We start from the raw sequence: 20,540 nt of genomic DNA, 5'->3' as shown, positions 1-20,540 counted from the left end.
AAAATCAACTAAAATAACCGTAGTCAACGTTGTCGGACTGTTTGCCTGGACGCCATACAACCTCTTAATGATACAAAAGAATTTCCAAGTCAGTTTTTTTTTTTTGTTTGCTAGAAAGGAATGAAGAGCAGGATCTAAGGGGTACATACCTGCCCGATGTGGTTCTGAATGTGGATGTTGTGTACTGATTTCACCTTCAAAGAAATTAAAGAGAACGAAAAAAAAAAGAAAAATCAGTTGATAGAAACAGAAACTAACCGACTGTACCTCTTGTTTTTGTTTTTTTTGTTTGTTTTTCCCAACCGTACCTCCAGGTTTTTTGAGACTTTTAACAACAAACCACGACGTTTATTCACTTGTGGAAAAAAATAACATAAAAAAATTAATTACTTTTGTTTTGTTTTTTTTATAACAACCCAATTTTACCAGCTCTATTTGATAACAGCATCCTCTGGGGTTGATTTGATGAAAACACAAAGCTGCAAAAATACACTGACAGGACTCTTGAACGTGGTGTGAAGCCCTAGTCTTCTGTGTAGAATGTAGAACAACTCTAGTCGTTGAAATGTCACTGTGTACGACAGGATAACTGTATATCTGTAAACATGTACAATAGTCGCACATTAATGCATCGTTTTCTGTCTCTCTATAACACCTACAAGTCTGCGCCTGCATTGTGAGAAATGGTGGGAGAAGTTTAGAGCGTCACAGGCTCCCTCAAGCTGACCTCTAAATGGTTTTCTCATCGATCTACCGGTTATTACATTTATTTTTTTTTTGTGCTGTACATTTCAGAATTACCTCTGAATCCAAGGCTGACTTAGTTAGTTACTAAAACCAGTGTAGGGTAAAGGAATATAATAAATAAATGATGTAGTAAAAGTTAGTTTGTTTTTGGCACTATTTTAGGGATTTTTTTTTTTTTTTCCATCAGATGAGGATCCTTTTTTTTTTTTGGTCCCAGTGAACACAGATTAGCAAAATAAAACATAAAGGTCTATCAAACTCACACAATGCCTGGGGCTGCTTCAGCACGCCTCCACCACAGCCGGTACAGTACCTCATACTGATGATGTTAGCTCGCCAGACCTGATTCAATTACCCTGACCTTACCCACACGAATGCAGTACAGTGCTTCTGTTGGAGCGCTTGACTCCTGCGGTGGGCTGCTTCACTTTAGTAGGGCATGTCTGTTCGCAGTAGCACTGGAAAATTGAATCTTGTCACTTACGGTTTGTCTGACTGGCAGGAGTAGGGTTTTTTTCCCCTCTTTTTTTTTTTTTCCTAGAGCAGATTTGAAGTTCTTTTCTCGCATTGCAGAGGACTCCTCAGGCCTCCGCCTCTCTTGTGTTTTTGGCTCTTTACTAGAAGAGCAGGTTTCCCCTCAGCCACAATCTGAGGCAAAACCTGCAAACATCATAGTAACTTTCTTTTTTACTTCCAAGGATTTTGGCGTTTCTAGGTTCAGTAGGGTGTTGCTAGGCATTAATTTCAGTATCAGAAAAAACACACTCGCATCACTAAGGACGCACAGTGCTGTTAGTCATATCGCACAGCGGTTGAATAACTTAGGCTTTATTTCGTTTTCTGTTGATCTGGTTTTCTTGTCAGTTACACTGATTAAATGTAGTCTGGAGCAGTAGCTGGGATTCTTTATTATCCAGTCATGTTAGATCACTACTTGCTGTTAAATTGTGTCCTAGCTAGGATTTTAAACAGATTTTAAGATTGGGATGGGGGAGGTGGGGGGATAAGAAAAAGAAAATGCAAAGTAGATATGAGTGGGCAGAGTAACCAGGTCTGAAAATAAAAGTGCTGGTAAAAGTTGTTCTGCCTATGGGACTGAATATTCAACACCATCCAAATTAACAAAAACAAGTATGGATCAGGTGATGAAGGATCAAGTCTGGTCAGATGTGCAGAACCACAGCAGTGGTTTTTTTTTTTTTGTTTTGTTTTTTTGTCGTCCTAACTTGTGAACTGAGAAAAATGCAAAGACTTGCATGAGACTATTGCAGGCGATCCAGTATGTACTACACGTCATATAGCACTATACTTCAATTTGTGGTTTTACATCGATCCGACTCTTAACTGCTCTTCACCATTTGGGAGATTCCTTTTGTTTCCTCAGTAGGTCACAAACCCTCACGTCCTACATTTCCCACAGGCCAAAAGGTCCCAAAAACACCTCAAGGTAATTGGTGACTGTGCACTGGACAGACATATGATCCAATGTTACTACATCTCGTGGATCCGTGCCTTTCTGGTAACAGCCATGCTGTTGTTTTGAGTTGTGAGTGAACTGTATTGCTGAGCAACCTGGATCTGAGCAATAAAGAATATTTGAAAGAAAACTTTTCACGTTTTATTATTTCAAAGGTTTTGTACCTCTCACAATCTGACACACCAAAGGTCAGTCACACTGAAAAAAAGCCCGATGTAAGTAAAACCATTAAAAAAAAAATCCCTTCATCCACCGAGTGCACTGGAGCTTCTCCTCAGTGGTTCTGTTTCATCTTGCACCGTGCACAAGATCACCAAGTATTAAATTTGAAACCCATACATTAAAACAAAATATACAAATCAGAAGAAAGACATTTTACTGCTAAACCAACAAAAAGACTGCAAAGAAGGATTTTTTTTCTAGCAGGATTAAAGCTTCCAGTCACCCAAATTAACTGCACATCGGTTTTCAGACAATACCAGAGAACACCTTAACACGTTAAACACGTCCCATATAACAAGCCATTTAATCCGGTCACGCTTCTTTTCCAGAGGTCAAATTCTGGCCTCTAAATGACCCCCCCCCCAAAAAAAGAAAGATTAACACTGAAACTGCAAGAAGCGATTGTCAAAACAATAAAAAAAAAAACATAACATACTCATATAAACCAAAAAGAAAAATCATAAAAGCCCCACAAAACCATCAAACATTTACACCATCTCTTTCTGGTGCTCATGGAGGTAGAAGTGTGAGTTCAAAACTCCACAACAGGCACTTTGAACACTTGCTTTCTGAACATGAGTGCAAGAGCAAAATTTCCTTAAAATGCCCCCCGCCCCTTCGTGTCACCACTGTACATTCCTACATCTATAAACATTTACTGCTGTGCCAACATGTGGCACGGAAATATCTGGTACGACATAATTCTCCTCAAATACTCCCACTGTGATTTGTCCAGGTGGCTCTGCAACAGTAAAGCACTTTACACGTGTGTGTATGTGTTTCATTCGCTCTCGAGGGCAGAAGGCATCAGTATGTTAACAAACAAACTCAGTCCCAGGATGGATCACTGGACCTTCTTATCGAGTCCATTCTGTGACTGGATGCCAAGTTTGAGTCGCTTCTGACTGAAGCGGCGGATGAGGGCACCAGGCAGCAGAGCCATGCAGGCGATGGCCAGCAGCTGCAGGAGCCGCTCCCAGGAGAACAAGTCATCCAGCGATGACACCTCGGATAGCATGACGCCTGTCTGGACGCAGATGAAGTTGTATGGCAGGAGGCCTGAAGAAGCGGACAATAGAGCAAGAACAAATTGTGCTGAAACACGATGGGTAACTTAATTTGCAATGACAGATGCAGCGTTGTGTTGTTGTTGCTTAACCCTGTAAGGCCCAAGAACCCATAATCCTAACCCTATGCTATCACATGAAAACTGTGTTTTTCCCCCCCTTTAAAAAACAGTTACTTGTTTTTACTCTATTACAACTCATGTGGTTATACCGGAGTGTTGGCATATGCCACCATATAAATTCTTAGTGTGCATATCTATGTAGAAACCAGGCTTAAGTCTGTGCTGTGAAGAGGAGTTTAATTAGGTTTTATGCAAGCTGTAGGAGGCCTGGCACGAGCTGGTAAGTAACAACATCACAATCAATCCGATTTTTATTTCGAACATATAAGTAATAATTTTGTTAATACCCTTAAAAACAAACAAATGCATTTATCAAAATTAGTAAGGAAAAAACAATGTTTTCATGTGTGTGATGGGCGCTGGATACTAAGAGCCCACATGTGGCCGACACTGTTGCCAACATTTATACCTGTTCTGTTCCTTTTCTATTAATGATATGATTAACTTTCAACCTGAAAGTCAAAGTCAAAGAGGTTGTTGCTCTCTGTGCAAGTTTAATGACCATGACCAGATCAAAGATGCCTGCAACTCGTTTAAAGACGAGGAAATCAGTCAGTTTAAGTCAGATATGGTTATGATTTTTTATAGGCACAGAATTATCTAAATCTAGAGGCGTATTAATAGATATAGCAGAGTTTTCCAGGAAGCGATAATTCAAAAAGTTAAAGCTAATAAGCTTGGTTTTAGCCTGTCAATAGTGACTGACTATTTTAAAAGCTGAAGCTGATCGTCATCCAGTATTTTGTTTTCAATGTGGAGTGCTAGACGTACCTCACTTAGTGTCACCAAGCAGAAAATCTGTGTGTGCTTACCAATGAAGACTGAGCAGAAAAAGAAGGTGATGGGGATGTTTACAATTGGGGCAGACATATTCAGAAACCAGTTGGGAGTCATGGGAAAGAACCTCAGGAAGAGCAGGAAGAAGAACAAACAGTCCTGGTTTTCCTCCACCTGGAAGACAAGGAGAACAGATCAGAGGGGCTGGAGATATTTACAGAGGCAGGCGGCAGGTGTGTGTCATTGTTCTCGTCCCCTGTTCACATCAACTAGTCACGCGCAAGTTAACTCATCAGCAAAACTATACCAAGAGTCATCTTTTCAAAGCGTTACAGTCAAGTAGTCCTTTTGGTGAATAATAATGCAAATCCAAATCTGGCATAACTCTCAGTATACTCGGATATTTGCCAAACACCCACCAGCTACGAAGAAGCTCATCTTGTCAGTACATATACGTCCGTTAAAGGCCCAGCAGGCCTACCTTATTTTGCCTGTGCGCGTGGGTTATCTCTCTCTCCTGTCCTTGGCACCGCCCTCTGCAGCTGACTCCACTCAGCATTCAGCACCAGGGAGTACTTTAGGTCAGGGAGAGCCACTGCTGTGTCAGCATGTGAGCTGTGCATAGGAGCGTGTTTGATCAGTTCTCTTCAACTTATTCTTTTTGTGACCCACACAGCAAAGCCATGTCTCAGGTTTTACTGCATTTGATCTCTTTCGGTTTAATTATTAAAACTTAAGAGAAAAAAAAAATTGACTTGATTGATTAAATAGAAGAAAATACATAACATTAAACATGTTAACAACACAAAAGCCATATTAAACGCAGACTACTTTAGGCCCGGAAGTAGGATTCGTCACGTCATCACTTAACAATCGGATAGATGTAGGCTGCCGGGGGATTCCCATGATGCATTGAGTTTTTCCTTTCCAGTCACCTTTCTCACTCACTATTTATTAATAGACCTCTCTGCATTGAATCATATCTGTTATTAACCTCTGTCTCTCTTCCACAGCATGTCTTTTATCCTGTCTTCCTTCTCTCACCCCAACCGGTCGCAGCAGATGGCCCCGCCCCTCCCTGAGCCTGGTTCTGCCGGAGGTTTCTTCCTGTTAAAAGGGAGTTTTTCCTTCCCACTGTTGCCAAAGTGCTTGCTCATAGGGGGTCATATGATTGTTGGGTTTTTCTCTGTATCTATGAAGCGCCTTGAGGCGACTTTTGTTGTGATTTGGCGCTATATAAATAAAATTGAATTGAATTAATGTGCAGCTGTCAGAAAGAAACAAAAACAACAACAACACAAACTCGTGAATTCACAAGATTAATGACTTCCTGCCAGCGTTGTCCTGTTGTCTTTTTTTTTTTTCTTTGAGCCAGCAGTATTGCCTTCAGTGGTTACATATTTCATATTCTTTACAGATCTCCATCACCTGCTCTATCACCAGGTGTCTCTGACTGGAGTAGGTGGGACTCAATCTATTTTATGAGCAAGAAGAGTGATGTAGCAAACACCCCCTTTCACATAAGCACACATACAGCCTGAAGTAGAAAGGCCTTCCTAACAAAGAAAGCTGACATTGTGGTAGCTGTTCTCTCTGAAATTTTAGGTTATGGCTGGCTCTGTGTCAAACTTTCTCCTGGGCTTCGTGTGGGAACACAACAATGTCGCTTCTACATATTTGACAGCAGAGTCTGAAATTACACCTGTCAACCATTTCTTCCTTTTCAAGGACAAGAAGTCACTGATTTATCAGATTCTATTTGTAAAAATGAGTATACTGGATTTCTTAAAGTGATAATATGATATGGCCAATGTCTTCTTGTAGGAAGTATTATTGTTAATAATAGCTTGACAGGTAAAACCTTTGATTTTTGTAAATAAGATAAAGCGTAGCCCTCTTTACTGTTTATTTACAGCACACACAGCCAAATTAACAGTTGATCTCTGAGAAAACAACTTAATTTTAGTCCACCGGTATTTCAAAAACTTACTATCTTTGTTTCCTTCAGCGTGTTTTGTTTGTGTGACAGCCCAGTCATACCTTTCTCTGCAATGTGGAGACTTTATCTGGGAAGAGGTTCACAATGTAGTGTTTTCCAAAGAATTGGGAGAGGAGGAAGCACATTGTAGAGCCCACAGTTGTGAGCACACAGGCAAGCAGCAGTCCTTGATAGGGTCCAAATATAGCTCCCGCAAGAATGTTCTACACAATGACAAATGGAGACCAAAAGCCCGCGTTAATAGGCATCATCTGACACACAGCTCTGTGGCGTCTCTACATGCGAAAGGAGAGAAATACTTTGTGATCTAACACTGGTGTGAAGCCAGTATTTTGGCAGTTCTGCCCACTCAGATTGTCATTTGCATTATCTGAATATTCTTTTATCCTCCGCATTTATTTAAACAAGAGACACAAGCTGCATACCGCATGCTGCCCAAGTGCCTTTTGAATTTTCCTTCATCTTGCATGCAAATGTAATCTTTTCACACCTACAAGATGTGACACTTTTGGCATATTTTAGCCCATGTGTTCTCGTAATGTATTTAAACATACAAAATGCTTCATTAAAAGGATTTTACATGTGTTTTTAAGACAACCAGCACAAGAAATCTACCAGTTTTGTGCTCATCACAATGCTTGCCTTATCATCCTGGATCTATCTGTACACAAGACATTACCTTACCAGGAATGAGGATCCAGGAATAGCAAAGGACTGCTTGTAGAGATAAGCACTGCAGAAGAGGAGCAGGACATATCCAGTGTGCTCTGTCTTGTAGAACTGCAAGAGTTCAGCGAGTTCCCGGAGCTCCTCCAAGTCTGAAGGGAACTTTAACCTGTGAGAACGTTCACATTTAAGTTAGTCATTTCTGTCAGGCCAGTTTCATGTTCACAGAAAGACCGGCAGCACAGAAAAAATATCATTGTGATCAAAAATGTTTTAACTTAAAGTTATTTTTAGATTTAAATACCCAAAAGAGTAACCCATGTGATTGCTGATGGGACTACAAACATGGTTCTATACCTATACCTAAATCTGCTAAAATCTGCTAAAACTGATACCAAAACAGTCTTTTTACATCACTTAAAAAACTAAGCTATTTTTTAAAGAAACTGCAATTTTTTCTAACTACCATCTGTTTTACTATTGACAAATCTCACTTCAATCCAAGATAAGTACAAAGAATGAAGTGAGTTTCTTTGAAAAGTTCATTCTTTGTGAGACAGAGTCAAACAGTTAGCATCACACTGTTGCTGCAGATTTTGTCAGCTGCACATTTATGGATGCAAATATCCCATCCCACCACATCCCAGAGGTGCTCTATTAGATTGAGATCTGGTGACTGTGGAGGCCATTTGAGTGCAATGACCTAATTTTCATGTTGAAGAAACCAGATTTAGTGTATCTGACACAGTGCATTATTCTTCTGGAAGAAGACAATGGACACACTGCTGCTATAAAGGAAAGAACCTGGTCAACAATGACACTCAGGTAGGCTGTGGTGATAAACAATGGTCAGCTGGTACAAAAGTACCCAGAGGGTGCTGGAAAATCTGCTTTGAATTCCAGCATCAGTTTCCTTTTCCTATGTAATCTTCTGCCCTGTAGCCCATCTGATTCAGGGCTTGATGTGCTGTGAAAACAAGCCATGTTCACCCAGAGAACTGCCACTCACACCGTGTGATTGGCTGATTATACATTTGTGTTAACAAGCAGTCAAAAAGTGTACCTAATGAGCAAAAGTATTATTTTAGGCTAATGAATGATATGAGGATCCCATTACACCTCTTTCTATGAAGTATCTGAATGACACAAACACCGGAAGGAGGTTTCCTCACTCAAAAATGGGACCTCGCTTGAAAACTTGAATGCTCTGCATGTAATTTAGAGTCCTGGCTTGGTGCAACTTTTATATGGGAAAAATCGTGACTTGGTTTGGGATGACACAGCTTTGAGCGTGTTCTTTTTCATTCATTACCAAAACTACACTTCAGTGGGAAAAAAAGGTTGAGCCCAGATAAACGCAAAATAATGCAGGAAGAGCTGGACACTGTTAATCTACTGTATTAAAACCAAATTACATTTCTACAGTAAACAACAACACAGCACTTGTCAATTATGACCTGATGACAACCCTCACAAGTTAAAACAGAAGCAAAAACTGGACTTGCTGTTTTAACTTTAGCTTTTCCAAAAGAGGCTTCAGTTAGAGTTAGTTAGTTTTTAGAGTCACTGCTTTTTGAAGGGGGGTTAAAAGCCTGCACATACGCTGCCTGTGCCTTATGAGCTGCATGCTAACATTAGCTTACTAGTGACCCAGCAGGGTCCAATTTAAATAAAGCTAAATTATGCACAGCATATAACAAAGCCCCAAACTATGGGTTACCAGCCAGCGGCTAAATATACCAGTCACCTGCTGGGTTCTTCTTCGTCTAAGGAGTCGCCGGGCTGCTGCTGTTGCTCCTCGGACACATGTCCAGCCTCGGCGCTCCGGACAGAACGCTTTCTTGGTCCCGCGGGGAGGTACAAGGACAGGGAATATAGATACAAGCTGGCTGCGGCGACAACCGTAATTAGTCCTACGAGTGAACGCATGTTCCCCTGAGTTTGATAGCCAGAAAAAAGCTTCACGTCCCGGTTGCTGTCAGCGAGAATAGCAACGGCAAGAAGCGGCAACCAACCGCCGCAGTGACGTCACATCCCCATGTCAATAGAACAGTTAAAATATTCAAATTACTAACCCACTAGCACCCACAAGTATATCTTATAATTTAATAGTCAGATTAAAGTACATATCAATAATATAAAAGGCGGGGAAAAAATAATTATTTATATTCTCTGCTTCCGATAGGGGGCGATAAGCGCGAGTGTTTGCCGCAGAAGAAGAGCGTTTGTTTACACGGAGGGGGAGGAAGTGTGACAAAGGTGATGAAGGATTGCTAACTGGATTAAAGTCAAGTTTCAAAGTTCAGTCTGCACTGCAAAAAAGAGAGTGCGACAACTCCAAGTATTCCTTCGACACCATGGCTCAGTACACTCGCGTTTCGGGATCCGTGGGCTTGATTACTCTCCAAAGTCCTCCCGTTAATGCACTCAGGTGAGCCGATTTAATGAACTTGGTCTGCACAACTTCTTATACTGCATTTTTCTATTTTTTAGCGTGTCTCGTAATGCGAATTCACATGTGCCTGATTGATTTTATATACAGTAGAGCTGTAGCTGCAACAGCAATTTGCAGCTTACACAAGAACAAGTAGAAAAGTAGAAAGTAGAAATCACGAAAGAGAGCTTTGTGCACCAGAAGATAGTAACTCAGGTGTTTTACCAGAGGGTGGCGTCAGAGAGAGTGATCCTCTGATTGCTGTTGTAAATGGCTTGAACCATAATCTGTCAAACATGAGTGATATCAAGTCTTTCTGTGCCAAAGTTGAAGTGACTGTTATGTCCTTTATTTATCCAGTAAAAAGACTTATCATACTTAATGTTTTTTTTAAATAAATCTGGCCAAGAGGGAAGTAGAAAATTAAAACAAATACCATATTAGTTGTATAAAGATATTTTAATTTGCCATAAAGAAGTGGATTGCTTATAATGTAGAGCGCAGAGTCGCTACTTGCAAAACAGGTCCTTTGTTTATTTTATATACACCCCTTCATAAACCCTGGTGTCTACAGCCTGTTTACAAATAGACACAAAGGTTTTGTAGTTGGTACTTTTTATAGACTGCTGTCTCATCATGCAGATTATTCCTAAACTGGCAGCTGCCATTCTTCTGCATATAGAGTCAGTAGGTTTTCATACCTTTAAGTACATTTTAGTGATCGGTTAATCTCATTCACGGCATTTACTTCAGGGTGATTTATTACCACCGCTGCTTTAGGAACAGCTTGAGGCTTAATACATTACAACAGAGAACTGTGATTAATTAACAGCTCACTAAAAACTCACCCAACCACAGTGTGATCTACTGGACCCTGGAACCTTTACTGGACCTCACAAGTTTACTTTAAGTCACTTAAGCTGTAGCAATAAATGAATCTATTTACTCCTTAGTTATGCTATCGTTGCCCTGTTTTATAGACATTTTCTCATCTTGTTTTTTTTTTGTTTTTTTTTTTTATTCTATTCTGATGTGTACCTTAACGGGAAATCGACTGTATGATGCATTTTATTAGCTTCGTAAGATAAAATTATCAAAAAAATAAAGTACATAGATGTTAATTATCAAAGTTTATACTGCTGTGCCTGTATTTGTTACATGCTTTTATTTTAAATTTGTGAAGAAGGGCTACAGCAGAACAGTTTACTGTTAAGTTTCAAATTTCACAAAGGGTGGAAAAAAAAGGCCAAATAAAGTCGTGACTTTTTCCTCATGCAGTGCAGCGGTGAGGCAAGGCATTGTGGACTTGATGCAGAGAGCACTCAGTGAGCCAGAAGTGAAGTCTGTGGTCATCTGTGGCCAGAATGGGATATTCTGTGGGGGTATGCACATTTATTTTTTTATTTTTTTATTTTTTATTTTATAATGTAAGTGTCTCTGTCTGCCCATCTTCTTTCACTTATCCTATTGAAATTATTTTTTAAAGTATATTTTAAAAACATGCTCCATGACAGATTGGATCAAGTTGATCCCACTTTGTTCTTCTGGTGTTTTCCCTTCAATTTGAGTTCCCTTCAGAGTGGGCACCTCGAGTCCCTAAAAAGGGAACAAAGTAAAAAAAAAAAAAAAGGCCTGTATTTATATAGCGCTTTTCTAGTCCCTAAGGACCCCAAAGCGCTTTACATATCCAGTCATCCACCCATTCACACACTGGTGATGGTAAGCTACATTGTAGCCACAGCCACCCTGGGGCGCACTGACAGAGGCGCCCCAGGGTGGCTGTGTCAGTGAAGTTCACAAGCAACCAAACATATTAGTGATACTCTAACAAAATAAACACATTTTCAGTAGGTTTTTTTTTTGCCCTTTTTATTAATTTAATGTTAATATTCCATCATTAAAAGGTGATTTGTTGCATACACATAATGCAGTAAACAATACAATACATGGCATTTGCAGGTGTAAACACAAAAGCAAAACCAGAAGTAAATAATTTCACATAGAAATAATCCTAAACTGTACATTTTTCAACTATTTGTGTCATTATGTCCACCATCATTTAACTTGGAGCTTATTTGCTTAACCGTTGTGTTTCATTCTATAAAATATGAAAAATAGAGAAACGTGTTTTTTTTCTCAACTAGAACCCAAATATGTCTGTCAGACAAGGTTGAGAAAAGTAGAAAAGAGCTACACAAAATAATGAATTGCTGATCTGCATATCATGACCTTTCTTTCTCCAAGTTTCTGATCATTTTGTCAATTTGAATTTATGCAACAGGAGCAGACATCAAGGAGTTTGGGGGACAGATGTCTGGGCCTCCCCTGATACCGATGATCCATGCCATCGAGGCTGCTTCCAAGCCCGTGGTGGCAGCTATAGAGGGGATCGCTTTAGGTGGAGGCCTTGAGTTGGCACTTGGCTGTCATTATCGGATCGCACACTCTAAAGTTAGTTCATGCTTCAGATCTCTGTCCCTGTCAGCCAGTGTCTCTTTAATGTCAGCGATGTAACGCATCGATGTCTGTCAGTATCTGGCATGTTGTGAAGCTTTTGCATAATAATGTTTTTTTGTTTTTTTTTAATAAATTTGCAAATGTCTAGAAAAAGAGTGAGTTTGTCTGTCAGACTTGAAAAGGTTCTTATCTGTCCAGAATACATTTGATATTTATGTCACTCACAGAAGCCAGGCAGAATAACACATATCATATTCAAAGAATATTTCCAGAAACATTTTTCTCTAATGTCTAAACCTCCACAGTTCAGTACGTCCCGTTTATCAAATTTTGTGCCTTTATGTCTTTTCAGGCCAGAGTGGGACTTCCAGAGGTGACTCTGGGGCTGCTGCCTGGTGCAGGGGGAAGCCAACGTTTGCCGAGGCTCATCGGTGTCCCGGCTGCCTTGGACCTCATCACCACAGGTAGCAGAAAGAAGTTAACACTGTCTGACTTTGATTAATAAAGTTTCCTAAACTTGGCGACTCCCAGCAACTTTTGGTTTCTGAAGAAGAGCACGCCCTAAAACGTTTGATAATAAAGCACCCAGACGTGTCACTGTATGCAGTCCTGCTAAAAACTAATGAGAAACTATTCAGTAGCTTGTAGAACCGCCTATAGAGGCAATAGTTTGACTTTATAGCCTCTCACATCATGTGTTTACAACATTGCTTCATTTCATTGAGGTTTGCTGGCATTTGAGTATACAGAGCTCTCTTAAGGTCTCAACACAGCATATTAGTCACTGGGCCTACAGCAAGTGTTGTAGATTTGCTGTTGTGGTTGGGCTCATCGTCCAGTTCAATGACCCAATTTTGGCCGAGCTTTAGCTCACGGACAGAGAGCCTCATATTTGACTCTAGAATACTTTGGTATACAGAGTCTGAATGATCAGCCCTTCACCACAGTGGTTAACTGTTGTTGTGAGGTGTTTGTGCTGATGCTGTGTTTTGTTTTCTGTGCATTATGACCAAACATCTCCACTTTGTCTCGTTTGTCCAAATCACATTGTTCCAGAAGTCTTATGTTTTGTTCAGATGCAATTCTGCAAATAGAGCTGTGCTGCCTCTGGAGAGAAGAGGCTTTCTCCTGGAAACCAAACAAGTCATATTTGTTCAGTGTGTCTCTGATTGTACAACCATGACTTTAATATTTAACGAACAAACTAAGGCCTAAGATGTTGCTCTTAAGTTGGTTTATTTTATTTTTTATTTTTTGCCGTTTCTCTGATTGTTGCACGCTGTGACCTTGAGGTGAATTTGTTTGGATGTTGGCAGTCTACCAAAGCTCCTGCTTTCATAGAAATGCTCACACTTGCTAATGATCATTTATTTAACTGTATTTGATTAGCAGCACCTGTCTGCTGCTTACCCCTGTAATTCCTATGGAAACAGCAAGGGTTTTTTTTTTTCTTTTTTCACATGTGACTGAAAATAAAATCAAAATAAACCAGGAGACAGTTTACATTGATGACCAGCAGAGGTCAGCGTGAATTAACGTTTTACTATGTGATGCTGCAGGAGCGATTCACTGCCCTGTTCAGAATGTCTGAAATGTTCCTCACAAACTATAATTCTTCATCTTTTGATTTTTTTTAAAAGTCTATTTTACTCTATTATGCTATTTAGTTTTGTGAGACGTTGCCTTTATTTAACTAAAACAGGAGATGATGTGGTTTTAAGCTAAGCGTCTAAATGCCAAGGTCACCTGAAACGGTCATCATTAATTCATATTATGTTCATCGTATCATTCATATGGAGCCTTGACGACACTCATGTCTCCCACAGGTCGCCACGTGACTGCCGCAGAGGCACTGAAATTCGGATTAGTGGACCAGATTACTGATCACAACACTGTGAATGTAGCTGTGAAGTTTGCCCAGCGAGTCGCAGGTGAGATGTGGATGAAGGGAAAAAAAGAAGCAAATGGTACTCACTGGCTTATTATACTCTCTCTCTTCACTGGTTTAAAAATTGATTCTGTGGAAGCAGGGAAGAAATTCCACCTAGAGCAGTTATTTTAGGCGAGTCTGACATCAAGAAGCGCTGATATGTAGGTTGTGGAAGTAAAAGGAAGGAGAAAATGCAGCAGCCAGATCCTTCACCACAGAAGCCATAAATGTTTCATGGATCTGTCAGATGTGCTCTGATGTCTTCACTGCTTTTGCTGTATTATTCAGAAGGGCGAAAAGGGACAAACTTTCCTAGAATATTCATAACGGGCCCTCACCAGTCATTTTGGAGGATGAGGATTTCCCCCACACGTGCGTACCAGCCTCATTTACTCGCTGAATGGGCTGCGAAGTGTGCCACATCCCTGTAGTTTAGGATGATTTATCAGTCAGTGGAAAGAGCGGCCCATTCATATTTGCTAGATGGTGATAAATAGTGACAGAAAGCATTGGTAGACTCAGCCTGAATGAAAAAGTATGACAAAATTTTTCAGTCATCTAGTTTACTTTTTGGAAAAAAGCCTCAATTTTTACCGGTCTTTGCGCTAAGCTAAGCAACCTCATATTAGGCATACAGACACAAGTACTATGAAACCTTTCATCCAACACTCAGCAAGAAAGCGGAGAGGCATATCAGAATGTCCTATTCCCTTTATTCATTTGAGCATTTATGAGTGCTATATTCCCTCTAGTACTGCAGAATAATGCACACACCACCCACTCTGCTGTGTGGTTCGGTGAGGGGAAGGTACATTTTGTTTAGTCCTGCCTCGGCATAGCCCTGCGAGAGCTTATGTTTCTTCTCCACGAAAGGAACGTGAGATGATGTTTTCATGACTACCCTGTAGGGTGCGTGCTAGATTTTTTTTTTTTTGATTTATTTATTTTTATTCCAGAGATGTCATCTTCATCTCTGGTGAGATTTCTTGGCAGTGACGGCTCATTTCGAAGGCATTTATGTTGGCAGCAATCTCACTACATCTGCACAAAACGTCAACAGTTAAGTCTTTAGGTTTGATTTACAATCAAAAGATGATTACAGTCTTGTGCTTTTTTTTTTTTTTAAAAAACATTTTTTTTACACAAATGTTTTTTGTTTTTTTCCCTCCGCAGTCTACTGCCAAGTTGACTTTGAGTGGGTGAGGAAGTGAGTGTTGTTGGTAAAGCCGAGGCTTAGAGTGAGTCAGACGGAGAAGCCAACGGCGTACAAGATGGGAGATTTGAGGAGATCGGGCCGAATCTGTGGAGGTTTTTAACAGATATTCCAGTCTTTTAGGTTGATTAGCAGGGGTTTTAAGTAGGGACGAGAAATGTGCAATTAACTTTACAAACCGAGCGTGACTGTTTGTGACATCGAGACGCGCAGCTGACGACACCCACGGAGTACAATCAGTCTGTGCACACAGTGTGTGGGTACATATTTATCCAAAGAGCAGTTGCACTTAAACTGATGCACGTGTGGCCTCGCAGATGTACACACACACTCACACACACACACACACTCACAACACACACCATATACACGCAAGCTCGCGAGTCGAGGCTGGTGACGAGATTAACTTTTTTACCCCAGCGGTTGCAACATCTGTCCCGCTACATCTGTGAGGACGGCCAGGATTCCCAACTGCTGCGCAACAAATCCACAGCTCGACCATTTACAGATTAAGCGCTTCAATAATACTCTCCTAAATTACACAGGAATCGCATTGCACTGACACACAATACTTCACAGACATTTATTGTAGACAGAATGTGCATTAAACTGGTTTAAAATGACCCTCATAAGTCATTCCACACTTACAGTATGTTGTTTTAGGCAAAATACCTCCTTACTAAGTGGATACTCATAATCAAATATGGCCACTGTCCCTTTAAGCTTTGCCATGGTGACCCAGTTTCTGGCCCAGACCCATGGCTGAGTGTAATTCAGTGGAGCTGTGAAGGATTCTGACTACTGTCCCATGTAATCACGTCAGAGGAGACAGGAACGGGAATTAAGATTTTTAACAAGGTTTTAGCCGAGTGGTCATCTTCTTCACAGTCATTGTTCCTCAGACTTGAACACATCAGATGGGAAATCTTACGTTCGAAAGTTTTAGTATCTTTATATTAAATCTTTTCATGTAATTTGGCGCGTGGGGGGAGAAATGATGTTGCTCAAAGGATTGCGAATTCAGTTTATCCCCCCCTCTCTTCTTTGCTCTCACAGTTGGAAATTTACCTGCTATTTTGTCTGTTTTGCTTTTCATTCTGTTTCAGATCTGCGTTATTCAAGGTGAATGGTAACAGTAAACTGGCAAGGTCCCTCCCATTATCTGGGAATGGTCTGTCAAATCCCTCTGCACGTATAAGCTACCGGGCTATCTAGTGATTGAGTGGATGAGTGTGCCTGAAAAACCAATTACACCTGGACTGTGTGTGCTGAGAGCTGGTTGACAAATTTGAGAAGGTGGAAAAGAGTGGTACCTCTGGAAGATGGGAGGCACTTTTCGGTTTGAAAAGTTGAATTGTGCAGAGGCATCTGCACAGAAATCAGAAATGTAATTGCAGACTACAGGTTTAGCTGTCAGAAGTGTGACGAAGCTGAAAGCAGGCGATCATTCGGCTGGGGTCACATCGTCCTTTTTTTCTTTCTTTCTTTCTCTTTTTTTTTTTTCCCCCCTGCAGATCAGCCGCTGGATGCACGTCGTATAAGCACATATCCGTGTCTGTGCCCCTCTGATGTGGCTGTTCTGTTTGAGGAAGTGATGCAGAAGGTGCGCCGGACTGCCCGTGGAGCCATAGCACCAATTGCGTGTGTCCAGGCGGTGCGCGCAGCGGCCACCCTGCCCTACAATCAGGGAATGGAGCGGGAGAGAGAGCTGATGGCTACTCTCTTCACCTCTGGCCAGGCCCGCGCTCTGCAGTACTTTTTCTTTGCTCAGAGAGCCGTCGGCAGGTGGAGCATGCCCAGTGGAGCCCGCTGGGATACGAGCAAGCCCAGGCCTGTACATAAAGCAGCTGTGATTGGTAAGGGCTTTTGTGGCTTTTAATTTCTACTTGTCCCAAGCTTTTCATTTATCACAAGCACGTTGACTCATCTCACTATCCGAGTGGCATCTCTACATCCAGGTTGCCTATGGAAACTAAGCCCTTGTTTACACTTCAGCTGAGTTTTAATGGATGTCTCTTCCCTGCCGCGAGGCTTGGATGTATGACAATCTGGATATGTGAAGCTCAGCAGCTTGTGTATTAAAATTGCAGGCTTTGGAAAAACGCTATGCTGCCAATGTAAAACTATTTACAGTCTAGCATTGCACAAAATGTTCCGTGTATATATTTATATCCTGTAATTTAACAGAAATGTCTCTGGCATTTGCATGGCTGTTGGTTCCGATATTTTTCCCCCCCCCTATAGTCAGCGTGATTTTTGGTTTTGTTTTGTTTTTTTGTCGTTTCAGGTCTTGGCACCATGGGAAGAGGCATAACTGTTGCCCTTGCACAGGCAGGGTTCTCCGTGGTAGCTGTGGAGACTCAAGAGAAGCAGCTGATGGAGGCAAAGCAGGCAATATCAGGCATGTTGGAGCGAGGGGCTAAGAGACGTGGGGTCGCTCCTGCTCTAGACAAGATCAATTACGGCCGTAACATCCAGTCGGTAGCAGATGTCGACCTTGTCATCGAAGCTGTGTTTGAGGACATGGCTCTGAAAAAGAAGGTCTTTCAGCAGCTGTCCGCTGTTTGTAAACCTAGCACGTTCCTGTGCTCAAACACCTCTGGATTAGATATCGACCAGCTGGCCTGTCAAACCCGCAACCCAGAGCTTGTGGTTGGGATGCACTTTTTTGCTCCAGCCCACGTCATGAAGCTGCTGGAGGTGGTTTATGGGCCAAAATCCTCTCCTCTTGCTGTGGCAACTGCCATGCAACTGGGAAAGAAAATTGGGAAAGTCAGTGTGGCGGTTGGAAATTGTCGGGGTTTTGTGGGGAACCGCATGCTGAAGCCGTATTTGGAACAAGCCCTCTTCTTGTTGGAAGAGGGAGCCACACCTGAGTTTGTGGATCAAGTGCTGGAGGAGTTTGGGTTTGCCATGGGTGTGTTCAGAATGTCTGACCTCTCTGGGCTTGATGTGGGCTGGAAAGTGAGGATGGCTGATGGCTTGGCAATGCCCGACCCAACAACGGGACAGCCAACGAGGCTCCGACAAGGTCGTAGGTACAGCCCCCTGGGAGACCTGCTCTGCGAGCAGGGACGGTTTGGTCAGAAAACAGGCAGAGGGTGGTATCAGTATGATAAACCTGGCAGTCAGGTGGCTAAGCCTGACCCTTGGTTGCACAGCTTCCTTGATGAGTACCGAGCCCGGCACGCTTTGGTGGCACACCGCATAGACCACCAGGAGGTGCTGGAGCGCTGCCTCTATTCCATGATCAATGAGGGCTTCCGCATCCTGGAGGACGGAATAGCCGCAGGGCCTGAAGACATCGACGTCATTTACGTGTTTGGCTACAGCTGGCCTAGACACCACGGAGGCCCCATGTTTTACGCTGCCACAGTTGGCCTAAACAAAGTCCTTGAGAGGCTCGAGCACTACTACCAGGCTCACCCTGATGTGCCCAGCCTGCAGCCCTGCCACTTGCTCAGGAAGCTGGTGGCCAGCGGCAGCCCACCAATCCAAAAGTGGAGGGAAGTGATTAAGAAAGTCCGCAGCCAGCTGTAAACAACATTTCAACTTTAATGTGTTAATGCACTTCTGAGTTTACAAGCTGATTAAATGTTGACTTGCATAATCAAATAATAAGAAGCACCTGTAAAACTAAATGCATTTACCTTAAACCAAAAACGGACCTCCTGTCTTTGCCAACCGCATTTGTTTTTTATCGTGACAGGAAAATTGCTCACCTCATAGATGAATATGTTCAACATGAAATACTAATAAAAACAGTGTCTATTGTGTATTAGTAGCAGTAATAAAGATTGATACAATAGATTGATCCAAAAAATTTATAGTGCAAATCTTCAGGAGTAGAATGGCACGCGCTTTAAGGAAAATTAACCATAATTTGGAAAAATAAACTGAAAGAAAAGTGTGACGGGAGTAGATGAACAGCACAGTACTGGGGATATTTGCAGGAAGCAAGTCATCTTAGTGTACGTGAAATGTCAGCTGATAAGAATAACAGAAGGAAGAAATTATACATCTTCAGCAGAGATGGATGACTGCGGGGAGGAGGGACCTCCTGTGGCGTTCAGCAAAGCACTTAGTCATTCTGTCTCTGGTGGACCAGACCACTGTGGAGAGGCTGGGCAGTGTTGTCTGTAGATAGACAGACATATACTTTATTGTCCCCATGGGGGAAGTATGACTTGGACACTGCAAAGCCAGACCCCTCAACAAATATGGGCACTCGGCACCAACAGATACAGATTTAAAAGCCCAAAGGATAAGAACATCACTCAGACTGGATTTGAACTGCAGCCTCGTTTTATTTTGATCTTACTGACAGTTTGTACAGTTTGACTGTATTATCATTTCTTATATTTTGTCTACTTTATTCACACACGGAGGTGGACACAATACTAGGAGTGGCCACAGTGAAAAACAGACCTGACCAGGCTTTGAAGCCAGCGAATGTATTGCAGCAGATGAAGCTCTACAGAGGAAATAAAACTAATAATTGTGAATAAAATGTCTTTACTTAAGTTTGTGCTTTTAAAATTGTTTACCAAAAACATATATGGCACATAATATGCTAACGTTTGAATGTAAATTAACTTTTTGCTTTTCCTGGTTGTCACTAATGATACTGCACAGTATAATCTGACTCTTCCAATAAAGACTTTATACAATCAGGTGTTGATCTGTTGTGATTTATACAAAAAAATGAATGATTGGTCCTCATCAAAATGATGCAATATCTAAAATCTAAAGTTTATTTAGTCAAATAATGAATCATTAAGGAAAGTGTGATCGGTATAAGCTGAATATATATATTTCAATTAAATTAAACATTTTACATTATATTTATATATGTAACATGTAATCAGATTACTTCAAGCAGGCATTTTGGGGCTTGAATATGTTTAAGTGTAGCGTTGTGCACCGCTTTTATTTGGCTTCTTCACGGGGTTCCACGTCACTTGTCCACAGGGTCTCCTTGGGTCTGTGTTTTCTGCTGACTCAGCCGAAGCGATGACACAGGAGAGCCGGGGGAGACGCGCAACTCTAAATTGCGTTTATAGAAATCAATGGCTCACTCTCAAGTAAATCCCATCCCACGTCCAGCAATGAACAGATGTTCGGGTTGCCACCTAGCGGTAAAAACACTCCACGCTGAGCAGCTGGCTTGTGTTGATGTATTGCTCCATATTCTTTCTTTCTTTCTTTCTTTCTTTATTTATTTGTCCCCGATCTGCAGAGTTTCTGAAACCGTTAATGCACTTAAATAACGCACGCCCATGCGTAGGTGTTAAGAATAAATAGTACGAGATCTAGCAGCAGACTTTCATGAATCAAAACCACCAATCAAAATGCTACTCTTGGGTGAAATGCGGAATATATTAATGTCATAGTCAGACGTTGATCTTTTGAAGTTTTTTTTTTTTTTT

At 41.4% G+C, this 20,540-nt stretch overlaps 2 protein-coding genes across 2 annotated transcripts; one reads left to right on the top strand and one right to left on the bottom strand.

The window, feature by feature from the left end:
- Positions 1–169: 169 nt before the first annotated feature.
- tmem41aa (transmembrane protein 41aa) lies at positions 170–9,115 on the bottom strand. The gene is made up of 5 exons (XM_080902113.1): positions 8,825–9,115; positions 7,096–7,246; positions 6,453–6,614; positions 4,448–4,586; positions 170–3,505 (listed from the first exon to the last, which is right to left on the bottom strand). Exons 1-5 carry the CDS (start codon positions 9,004–9,006, stop codon positions 3,291–3,293), a joined length of 849 nt encoding a protein of 282 aa, XP_080758239.1. The 5' UTR covers positions 9,007–9,115; the 3' UTR covers positions 170–3,290.
- A 137-nt stretch (positions 9,116–9,252) lies between these two features.
- ehhadh (enoyl-CoA, hydratase/3-hydroxyacyl CoA dehydrogenase) lies at positions 9,253–19,777 on the top strand. Its single transcript, XM_080902102.1, has 7 exons — positions 9,253–9,508; positions 10,790–10,893; positions 11,793–11,962; positions 12,321–12,432; positions 13,795–13,899; positions 16,626–16,967; positions 17,399–19,777. The coding sequence occupies exons 1-7, from the start codon at positions 9,435–9,437 to the stop codon at positions 18,649–18,651; spliced, it is 2,160 nt and encodes a 719-aa protein (XP_080758228.1). The 5' UTR covers positions 9,253–9,434; the 3' UTR covers positions 18,652–19,777.
- The last annotated feature ends 763 nt before the right edge of the window (positions 19,778–20,540 follow it).

The sequence above is a fragment of the Rhamphochromis sp. 'chilingali' genome (genome assembly GCF_963969265.1).
Source record: "Rhamphochromis sp. 'chilingali' genome assembly, chromosome: 14".
In the NCBI taxonomy this organism is placed as follows: Eukaryota; Metazoa; Chordata; class Actinopteri; order Cichliformes; family Cichlidae; genus Rhamphochromis; species Rhamphochromis sp. 'chilingali'.
The sequence above is the reverse complement of the archived record's forward strand: the minus strand, read 5'-3'. Positions and strand labels throughout refer to the sequence as shown.

Bases quoted from the DNA above. Each gene is read 5' to 3' on its own strand.
- tmem41aa (XM_080902113.1), bottom strand. From the start codon at position 9,006: ATGCGTTCACTCGTAGGACTAATTACGGTTGTCGCCGCAGCCAGCTTG. The intron at 6,615-7,095 runs GTAAGGTAATGT...GTCATTGTGTAG, and splicing joins TTCCTGGATCCTCATTCCTG to AACATTCTTGCGGGAGCTAT. The intron at 3,506-4,447 runs GTAAGCACACAC...CCGCTTCTTCAG, and splicing joins TTTCTGCTCAGTCTTCATTG to GCCTCCTGCCATACAACTTC.
- ehhadh (XM_080902102.1), top strand. From the start codon at position 9,435: ATGGCTCAGTACACTCGCGTTTCGGGATCCGTGGGCTTGATTACTCTC. The intron at 10,894-11,792 runs GTATGCACATTT...TTTATGCAACAG, and splicing joins GAATGGGATATTCTGTGGGG to GAGCAGACATCAAGGAGTTT. The intron at 13,900-16,625 runs GTGAGATGTGGA...TCCCCCCTGCAG, and splicing joins GTTTGCCCAGCGAGTCGCAG to ATCAGCCGCTGGATGCACGT.